Genomic DNA, 10,817 nt, shown 5'->3' on the forward strand with positions numbered 1-10,817 from the left:
TCTTTTGTAATTAATTAATTTTAAGAGGTCGATTAAATGAACTTAGATTTATTTGTCGAGGCATGTATTGAGTTTTGATTATGATAGCTATTTAGTGGGGATAATTCAAGTATTTGGAAAAATTGCTACATTTAATACATTAAATGCATAAACATAATGTAATTAGCATAAAATCATTTTAAAATAGGGTTTTTAATATTAGTAAGATATTTGATTAGAATTTCATATTTAATTGACCCAATATGAAATATAGGTGCATGATAGACTTAGCATAAGGTAAAATTTTTATAACTAAATGTAGTAATTAAGGTGGTTAATTAGGTTTACTTTGCTATTTATTAAATGATACGTTTATTTGTTATAAATGGTTGAATTATTTAATTATAATGCATTTTTTGTTGTTATTTGTTACATTATTGGTTATTATTTGTTACAATTATGGACTCATAATTATTTATTTATTTTTTATAAATTATACATATTTGATTCGATCAATTAATTGATTATTCAAATAAGCTTATCAATGCGATTTTACAATGTTATCAACACTCGTCCGTAATAGGTATAACATGTCAAGTGATAATTGCCTGGTGATACAATTATATTGGGGAGGAAAAATTATATACAAAAAGGGGTCAATTTCATATGATTCTCCTATACCGAAAAATGCGTTGTTCCTGACAGAGGTGGTGGGTTATGATGAATTGGTAGACAGAATATACACTAGTATGGGTTTAGATCGGAACAGCTATAAGATTAGTTTGATATATCGGAGTTGTCTCCAAAATGGCAAGTTTGGTGCAATGCCTTTGGTAAATGACAATGGAGTTGCTGGTCTGTACTACTTACAATCTGGTAGTAGACTTGCAACCGAAATATATGTGGAGGTCGAGAAGCTATTGGGTTTAGAAGAACATGGTACCGATGGTTTACAAATTATAAGTGGTAATCTTGAGCGAGGCGGTAGCAGTTCCGAACATATATCTTTATTCCAGCCAGTCGGCCATTTTGAGAGTCAAATGACCCAACTAGCTGGAGCAGATGTCGAACAAAGGCATAGAGGGCGAAGAAGGGGTACTGGTCGGCGGACGAATAATGATCCTCCATGTACAGGTGCTCGACCGATAATTCACACCTCAACCATTCATTCTCGAGGTGCGGATAATGAATCGGCACCAATGTTTGATGCACAGCCATCTACTGACGATCAGTTTGTAGATGTTGACATGGACTCCGAACCGGAGCCCAATCTTAGTGGTTCCGATGATGAGAACCACGAACATCATACTGATAGTCAAGCAGGGTTTCTAGAGGGCACATCTATGGCCCATGATGACATGGATCATGGTGCTCCTTGGATAAATAGTGAGGGTCCACAACTGCGTTATGAAATTGGTGTTGACGCTGCATTGAATTTTGACCCCCTTGATGCTGGGCGAGTGGAGAAGTTAAGAATGTGGAACGAACACACCAGAGATTTAGAATTGGGCCATCTTTTTGAATCAAAGGAGCATGTCTAACGAGCTGTAAAGTTGTGGTCCATCAAGGAGAACAGGGAGTTCAGAGTTCGTGAGAGCACGCCAATGACTTGGTATGTTCGTTGTCGGGCTCGTAACTCCGTGCCCCCTTGTAATTGGCAGTTTCGTGCAACCTTACGGAGCTCGCACAACATGTGGATGATTGTCACACTTGCTGACGCACATACTTGCGTCCGTGTTTGCTATAGTAACGATCACCGTGGATTGAGTAGTGACATAATTGCCGAGCACATTATTCCCCATATTATGAATGGTCTGGTGTACAAAATCAAGGAAATTCAGGTATCGGTGAAACAAGAGTTTCATTGCGATGTGTCATATAAGAAGGCTTGGTACGCTAGATGCCGTGCCATTGATATGTTATATGGGGACTGGCCGACATCCATATCGCAACTGCCGACATATATTGAGGAGTTACAACGGTCGATTCCAGGGACGGTAGTTGTGTGGGATCATCATCCATTAAATACCCCCTCTGCAATAATTTTTGATTATATATTTTGGGCATTTGCTCCAGCCATCCAAGCTTTCTGCTATCTAAAATCGGTGATATGCGTGGATGGTACCTTTTTGAAAGGGGCTTATCGGGGAAAACTTCTTGTCGCCATAGGGTTTGATGCTGACAATTCAATGTTTCCCTTGGCATATGCCCTAGTTGATGAGGAGAATAATCGGAGTTGGTCTTGGTTCATGAGACTGTTACGCATTCACGTGTGTGGTGATGTGCAAAATATATGTATTATTTCTGATCGTCACCATGGCATTATAAACGCAATGCGTACATTCGAAGAGTGGCAGGAGCCATTAGGGGTGCACCGATTTTGTTTGATTCATATTCGGAGCAATTTCACACAAAAATTCAAGAATGAGAGGTAAATTGTCTCCGAACCCTTAAATATTTTTTCACCACACCCTAACATATTAAACATATATTAAACTTATTCTGACGATATTTTATGCTGCCTGGTAGACTTAAAAGCCTGATGTACGCTGCTGGTGTGGCAAATCAGTCGCGCAAGTATGAGGACATCATGAATTTGATTTACTCCTTGAATACGGAGGCGTACACATGGCTAACGGGTGGATCAGTTCGACCCGAGTAATGGGCTCTGTGCAAAGATGGGGGATATCGTTGGGGGCACATATCCACAAATATGGCTGAATGTTTCAATAATTTATTGAGGGACGCTCGGTTGCTTCCAATTACTGCATGTATACGGTTCACATTCAACCAAACAGTTGACCTATTTGTCAAAAATCACAAGGTGGCATGGAATCAAGTATACACGCTCCCAAAAAAATGTTGGCAGCAATATGTTAAAAATGAAAAAAAAGGGAGGGCACATGCAGTTCAAGTGTTCGATCACCAGAGAGGCATTTACTGTATCAAAACTGCTTATCGGCAAAGCCGACGAGGAGGTAATGCCCAGACTGTCGACATTGGAAGTCACACCTGTACATGTGAAAAATGGAGAGAACTACGCTTCCCATGTTTACATGCTATGGCAGCGTGTTATATGTGTGGTATTAGTCCAATGACGCTTGTCGCTCATGAACATACGTTTCCCGCTTATCAGGCTACATTCAGTGGTTCTTTTCAGCCGCAACGGGATGATAAATATTGGACCTTGGCGGAATTAAAGCTGAATGTCAATGGAGATCGGTTGAAACAAAAGATGCCCGGGCCATTGAGAACTGCTAGGATCAGAAATCAAATGGATAGAAGATGTCCTGATGCACCACGTCGATGCAGTTACTGCTTACAGCCGGGTCACACTGCCCCTAATTATCCATATACTGGTTATTTTCATAAATAACTTGAGCTGTCTCAGTTCTGGTAGAGGGTTGTACTAATAAGTAACTGGTATTTGATATTTGATAGTATTAAATGCATAAAATTTTGATGTATTATATGTTGTGAACTGGTATTTGGTAGTAATAAATGTTAAACTCTGGATGTATTGTCTGTCGTGATGCATTTGTTAAAGTGTTAAAATTTGGATGTATCATTTATTATGTTATTTGTATCTGAAAGCAGGATTTAAAATGGAGCGATGGAACACAACCACAGCACCCCCTCATCCCGGTCCGTTGGATGACAGTGTTTTATATCTACAATCAGAACATAGGTCAGCTGCGATCTTCCAAGGCACTGGTGTGGATTTAGATGTTCGGCGGTGTGATAAGAGGTTTTTTCAACCTCTTATACATTTAGATGAACGGGTTGCGCACTACATCGATGCTGCTGGCTTTTATGGCATTCGCCGAGCCGGTTATCTCACAGTAGATTATGATCTTATAAATGCACTTGTGGAGCGTTGGAGGCAAGAGACACACACTTTTCACCTTCCAATTATGGGAGAGGCGACTGTGACTCTGCAGGATGTGGAGGTTTTGTGGGGTCTAAGCGTTGATGGTCTACCCGTCACATTAGTACAGACGAAACGTAGTCCATTAGACCGCAAACAGTTAGTTAACGACTTTTTGGGATATTGGCCAGAAGATAACATGCTCAACCACGGTCGTCTGAAGTTATCGTCCATATCCCGACGGTTGAGTACGTCACTGCCTGCAGATGCTTCTGATGAGATGGTTCGCCAGTATGCCCGGATGAACATCCTAATTCTATTGGGTGGATTGCTATTTGCAGATTCGTGTCAGAACGTCGTCAGTTTAAGTTGGCTAGACTATGTTCGTGATTTGGATGCCATGGGCCAGTACAGCTGGGGATCTGCGACGTTGGCGTGTTTATACCGACGTTTGTGCCACGCATCACGTGTTTCTGCAATCACATCTGGAGGTCCGTACTTGTTAGTACAGCTTTGGGCGTGGGAGCGGATTCCCGTGATTCGTCCTGATGTACTTCCATATTCTGGGATTGGGAATTTTCCTAGAGGTGATAGATGGGCTGCTGAACGAACTGAGGTTGATCCTTATAGCCGATCCAGCACATCTTATCGGGAGCAGCTAGCTTTATTGCGGTTGGATCAGGTATAACGTCTATATCAATAAATAATATTTTATAGTCCCTCATTTTTAATTTTGGATCGTATCTAAATTATGGTTATGGTAGTAGTTTATTTGGATGCCGTATAGCGATGGCGTACTGGCTAGTCTACCTGATTATTGCAGAAGAGGGGAGCGCATATGGCGGGCAAGAGTTCCTCTAATTTTCTGGCACATCGTCGAAATACATTGTCCAGATCGTTTCATGCGCCAATTTGGGATGAGGCAGGAAATTCCGGACGAAGTTGACACTAATCGAGGTTTACACCAATTGGAGATTTCCGGTTATCCTGGAAGAAATTGGGCTCATTTTCATCGGGATTGGATAGGATACTGGAATGCGCGTGCAGAAGCACAAGTACCTGGTGTGCCTACAACCATGTTCAGGCCTTCCAATAATTATCTGGAGTGGTATCACAATCACACCGTTCTGTACATTACTCCTCCTATCCAGCAGCAGGCACAAGTTGGACAAATGTTGCATGGAGTTTCGGGCCAGTTTGAGTATTTAGTAAATTACTACTATCTCCCAAATTTAATTTATTTACTTTTGGACAATGGATGATCATGTTTTCTCCTATTTTGTATATGTCAGATGAATACTATGCAGCGCATTGGTCGGCAATCACATGATGCACTTGAACTTGATGACCCTGGAAGTCGATTTCATCCACGTCTTGCAACAATTGCTGATGGAGCATATGGATCAATGCAATATCTCCAGCGTTTTGATAGCATGGTTGTTGGTGATTATGATTCTTTCGATCATAATCCTCATGTGACACCAGAAATTCCTATCCAACCTCGCGTGCGACGTGTCCCTACACAAGGTGGACCATCATCTAGTAGAAATCGACGCCATAGGCATGGATTGCAAGACGAAGTCATTGAGGAGACGGGCATTCAAATGACCGAGGGGGGCACTCAGTCGCGTTACAACCCGACTAGTAATCAATTCATCACATCTGTGTCTGTGCCGATGACAGACATCCACGGTGTGTCACCTGGACAGAATATATCGGCATTTACCCCTCAGGTGACATCGTTCCCGCACTCACAGCGTATTGCTCTAGATGCCACGCCTTTGCCACAGTTTCCACCTTTTGGTGTATATTCCAGGCCCTCTCCATATTTGCCTGTATTTGGGGGACATTTTCCATCATCGTCAAACGAGCCTCCATTTGGATAGGTTGCCACTGCAGCGGCCTCATCTTCTACTGCTAACCTACATCCAATATTCAATTTTCTGAATGAAACGGGTGGTGTCCCTTCCATTTCAGACCTTCCCGATTATTACAGTCTTGGACAGACTATGACCGTACCTGCGTCGATCCAGCCGATATCTACTACTACATACGATCAGACGGGGAATTTTGTCACGTATCGTTCTCAACACGATGGTGATAGCAGTACGACAGTTGAGTCGGATGAGGAGGATGACGTAGGACCCTATGCTCTTCGTGATCGTTGCAGACGAAAGTCTAAAAGATTTTGCTGTTCGTCTACAACACCAGGTGATAAAGGCAAGGGCAAAAGGCGTACCAACCGTTGATATGATCATTTCAATTGCATGTTTTACAATTTCAAATATTTGAATATAGGGATTTAGCGTTAATTTAATCTTTTATTATTATAATGCTTATCGCTATTTTTAAATTCACGATTGTACAATGTCATGTTATGCATTTTTTCTTCTTATGTTGATTTTTTATTGCATAATTTCAAATAATTATAAAATCTTTATTTCAAGTGAAACTTAATAGACAACTACTTGAAATGCCAAAAAAAATAACTGCTTACATATTATTCAATCGACTTAACGCTATATAGTTACTTATATTATAATAGAATATTTAATTAACTATTTAAATTTACCAAATATAAATATTGAACATTAGATAATGAATAAATTTTTAAGAGGACTTTTATTGTAATTTTCAAATATATACTATTTTTCATATATGCATAATCAGCTTTTTCTAGTGCCCAATATACTTTTCTGTGCGTCTCCACATTTGCATTGCTCCTACTTATTGTGCGCAGAAAAGTGAACTTTCCACCATACAAATGTAACCTATGTTTAATTCTTCTCTCCGCTTTAATTCCGTGGATGTTTTTAGGGTTTTAGGGTTTAGGTTTTAGAAATGCATTCTTCTTTAGGGTTCCTTCTTTAAGGTTACATTATTTTGTACTTCTACGCTGTGTATAGTCTAGGGTTTAGGGTTTAGGGTTTAGGGTTCAGGGTTTAGGGTTTAGGGTTCAGGGTTTACGGTTTAGGCTTTTAGGGTTTACGGTTTAGGGTTTAGGGTTTCAGGGTTTAGGTTTCAGAAATGCATTCTTCTTTAGGGTTTGGGGTTTGGGGTTTGGGGTTTAGGTTTCGGAAAACATTTATTTGTTAAAATTTATCATTTGTTTATCATTTGTTTTATCATTTAATTTGTTTTAACAAATGATGAAACGTGCATCATATATAAAAGAAAATTTAGTGAAATAGAAAATTTTAGTTTGAGTATATAGTAACTTTAGTTGTAAATAGTATTAGGTATTATAATCGGTTATAATCAGGTATTATGATTAAAATAACAAATAAAGGTGATTACCAATATAAAGAACTCACATTAATTTTTAAAAAACTTCTTGCCATTTCTTCTTGTCTTTCTTGCATATTAAATCAAATATTTCAATCATACAATTTGTTCATCTTACATTTATTTTTTCATCTTACATTTATGTTTATCTTACATTGATTTTTTTATTGCATAATTTCAAATAATTATAAAATCTTTATTTCAATTAAAACTTAATAGACAACTACTTGAAATACCAAAAAAAATAACTGCTTACATATTATTCAATCGACTTAACGATATATAGTTACTTATAATATAATAGAATATTTAATTAATTATTTTAATTTACCAAATATAAGTATTGAATATTAAATAATGAATAAATTTTTAACAGCCTTTTATTATAATTTTAATATATATAATATTTTTCATCCATGCATAATTTGATTTTTCGAGTGTCCAATATACTTCTTTATTCTTTATGCATCTCCACATCTGTTTTGCTTCTGCTTATTGTGCGCAGGAAAGTGAACTTTCCACCATAGAAATGTAACCAATGTTTAATTTTTACCTCCACTTTAATTCCGTGGATGGAAGAATATTGTCAGAAATGCATTCTTCTGCCGCATTTTTTTTTTTAAAACAGGCCGGCAGCCAGCTTTTCACACAGGTAGAAGCCAAACGCATGGCTAATCTAACCACTTCTTCTTCATAAAGCGCTATAGCTTTGAAGGTCGTTTCATAGCTTGCCAAATGTCCTAGTGCTCTAACAGCTACCTTTTGCTCTACCCAGCTCATCTTTCCTCTAAGAAGCTCCAATAACGGTGGTATGAACCAATAATATGGCTAATCTACTCGGCATTCATCTTATAAACAGTATGTGGCCGAATTTTTTTTTTTTAACAATTTGACTGGCTGCCGGGCACTCTCTGCCCGGCAGCCAGCTTTTGCAGTCTTTGTCAGGTGCCGGGCTGACACAGCCCGGCACCCATAGATATATACAGAACCCCTGTCAGACCCGCAAGTGTCTGAATATTTTTTTTTCACCTATATTCTAATCAATTAGCCCTCAAAATTTGACAACTTCAATGCATAAAAAAAATGCTTAAATTCTTATTGAAAAGATGCTTAAATTCATATTTGTCAACTTCATATTAGTAATTTTTGTAAAAAATTCATATCCTAAATCCATCAAAAGATGCTTAAATTGTTGTAAAAGACTCACATCAGTAGTTCTTATAAAAGATTCATATTAGTTTGGGTTACAAGATGTCAAGATTCGTCGAGAATAGTGTTCTAACTAATATTTTTGTATAAGACCGTGAAAGTTTCAATGAAGAATAGAGAATTGAGTCTTGATGTTGTATTATAATAGATAGACATAGAAACTCAAGTGAAATTAAGCATAAAGACACGTTATGGATCAGAATTAGAATTCTAGTAAAATTAACTAAACTGAAAATTTGAACCATAGTTCCAATACAACAATCTAAAATGATTGATTTATATTTTATAATATTTTCATATCCAAGTCTTGTCTTAATCTCCTTAGAACAAAGGATGCCAAAATCAAAAGGAATAAACAAATGGCCATTCTTAAGATTACTAATATCAAGCTAAAAAGTGGCCAAAAAGAAACCTTCAAAGTTCAAAAAGAAGGCACAACCATACATCTAATTGTCTAAAAAAATGGAAAACATTAGTAAGAAAAAGAAAAAAAGGAAAAATAAAGCATGGGATAGCTGCAAATGAAGGATGGCTTGATCTTCTGTCCTCAGAACCTATGACACATAGCTAAAATTTAATTTTTTTAACAACAGCAAAATTGATTGAAACCACAATTGTAGATTATTGCTTTAAATGTATTAATTTTCAATATTTCATTTAGATGTTTTCAGAAATAATTTTTGTTGGCAATGGAATGAATTTAGAACATTAGACATAAATTATCAACTGGAAAAGGAAATGACTAGTTTGATCAATAATTGCATTTTTTCTTCTTTTTTGGACTTTGCATTACAAAACAAGGAATCAAAATCAAATAAAACTACAGTATCTTTAGAAATGTAAGAGTCAGGAATATTCAAAAGAAGATTAATTCTAACTCTATTTTCATAATTCTTTCATGAAGGACTTTTATATGAACTATATAAGTTATAACTTGGGAATGACGATGCGGATGAATTTGTTCGTTTTGTCGATGATGGCTGATCTTTCTAGGAATGCTGCTTCTGCATAACCTTTGGTATCATTGATGGTTTGGGATTTGGAGCTGAACTAGTACAATTGCTCAGCGAAAGAAAATGTAAGGATCGGATTAATGTATTATTTCTACGGTTATCATAATTCAAACTACTGCTTCTTTGAAATTGCCAAAATGGTCCAGATGATGGTTTCTTTTCCTCTTCTATTTCTGTATTTGATTCAGAACTCATTGTTTAAAACTCCTTCAAACTTTTTTCCTTCATATCAGAATTGAGGGCCGTCTTTGCATTCTCTATTCTTGGACTTGTTGCTACAATGGTACCTAGGATGATAGTACTTTTTCACAAATACGATGAAATTGGTTTGGATTGATGAATTTCCTTGAAGGGTTTTTCTACAATAGACATGATTGTAGTAATTTTCTTGATATGACTTGGAAAAAACTTGCTATTGGCAAATAATTAATCTATTGAAGATATGAATTCTTGGGAAAAACTCTGACTAATGCAGAAATTGAAATCAATGGATTTCAAAAACAATGCATCTGATGTTTTATGGTGGCATTCCGTCGGGACTATACCTACTTCCTTAAAATCATGAGAGAAAGAGTGTCTTGAACTCACAATAAGCCTTGAAATTTCTGACCGAACATCTACTGCCATAGTCCTTGGCTCTATTGATCAATATTCTTTTAAACAATGCCAAGGCAGAACATATATAGGTATAGTAAAAGCACAAAAGTCTGAAAAAAAAGAACAAAAATATTGAGTTGTTTTGGGAGTCAAAAGAGGGAGAGAGAGAGAGAGAGAGAGAGAGAGAGAGAGAGCGGATTGGTGGGAGTAAGAGTTAGTTTTTGCTTTTTATGTTAAGATTATAGTAGTGGATAAATTCCAACATAGTATCATATTCAAAGGAGAAGTGACTTATTTCATGATGGAGTAACATTGAGATATGCATTATGCCAAATGATATAAAAGAAGTAAAAAAAGGGATATCTAGAGATAATAATTGTTGATTAAAAGTAAAATAGTTTGTGCACCGAAAGGCTATGTGATGAAATAATCTTTGTACAAGGTTCCCTATGAAACTTTAGCTTTTTGAAATTGAAATTAGAGAAAATATAAGGTACTTCACCTTGTAGCCTTTAAGATTCAAGGAACCATGTATTTGGAGTGAAATGGACAACCTACAAGCATGGAATTTGGCCGCAGATGTCTTAAAAAATTGAAGGACCACTTACTTTCATTTTTTAGTCAAGAGGCAAGGTACATGGAGTTTTGATACTTTATAGAAAATTTTCTAGAGAATGTAAATAGTTCCAAATTATTCTCTTCCCTCCCAATAATTATTATGTCTATGCAACTTAAAGAAATAATGTTTAAAATTCCACTAAGTTAAAACATTTTTCTTTTACTACAAAAAATGTATCTTAAGAAATCCATCTATGGAAGTTGAAGTTTTCAGTTCCTATGAGAGATTTGCTAGGTGCTTTGGTGAT

The 10,817-nt window shown here is 36.8% G+C and overlaps 2 protein-coding genes across 2 annotated transcripts; one reads left to right on the forward strand and one right to left on the reverse strand.

Annotated features, from left to right (window-relative positions):
* Positions 1–1,583: 1,583 nt before the first annotated feature.
* On the forward strand, positions 1,584–2,641 carry LOC140021414 (uncharacterized). Its single transcript, XM_072072177.1, has 2 exons — positions 1,584–2,410; positions 2,509–2,641. The coding sequence occupies exons 1-2, from the start codon at positions 1,584–1,586 to the stop codon at positions 2,639–2,641; spliced, it is 960 nt and encodes a 319-aa protein (XP_071928278.1).
* A 6,689-nt stretch (positions 2,642–9,330) lies between these two features.
* LOC113718599 (uncharacterized) lies at positions 9,331–9,981 on the reverse strand. The gene is made up of 2 exons (XM_027243492.1): positions 9,900–9,981; positions 9,331–9,527 (listed from the first exon to the last, which is right to left on the reverse strand). Exons 1-2 carry the CDS (start codon positions 9,979–9,981, stop codon positions 9,331–9,333), a joined length of 279 nt encoding a protein of 92 aa, XP_027099293.1.
* Between the last annotated feature and the right edge of the window lie 836 nt (positions 9,982–10,817).

Source organism: Coffea arabica, chromosome 11e (assembly GCF_036785885.1).
Source record: "Coffea arabica cultivar ET-39 chromosome 11e, Coffea Arabica ET-39 HiFi, whole genome shotgun sequence".
NCBI lineage: Eukaryota > Viridiplantae > Streptophyta > Magnoliopsida > Gentianales > Rubiaceae > Coffea > Coffea arabica.

What these genes read in the sequence shown, in the direction of transcription:
- LOC113718599 (XM_027243492.1), bottom strand. Translation starts at nt 9,981, where the DNA reads ATGGCAGTAGATGTTCGGTCAGAAATTTCAAGGCTTATTGTGAGTTCA. An exon ending in TCATGATTTTAAGGAAGTAG is followed by an intron (nt 9,528 to 9,899) that starts GTATAGTCCCGA and finishes AATCAAATACAG; the next exon opens with AAATAGAAGAGGAAAAGAAA.
- LOC140021414 (XM_072072177.1), top strand. Translation starts at nt 1,584, where the DNA reads ATGACTTGGTATGTTCGTTGTCGGGCTCGTAACTCCGTGCCCCCTTGT. An exon ending in CAAAAATTCAAGAATGAGAG is followed by an intron (nt 2,411 to 2,508) that starts GTAAATTGTCTC and finishes GCTGCCTGGTAG; the next exon opens with ACTTAAAAGCCTGATGTACG.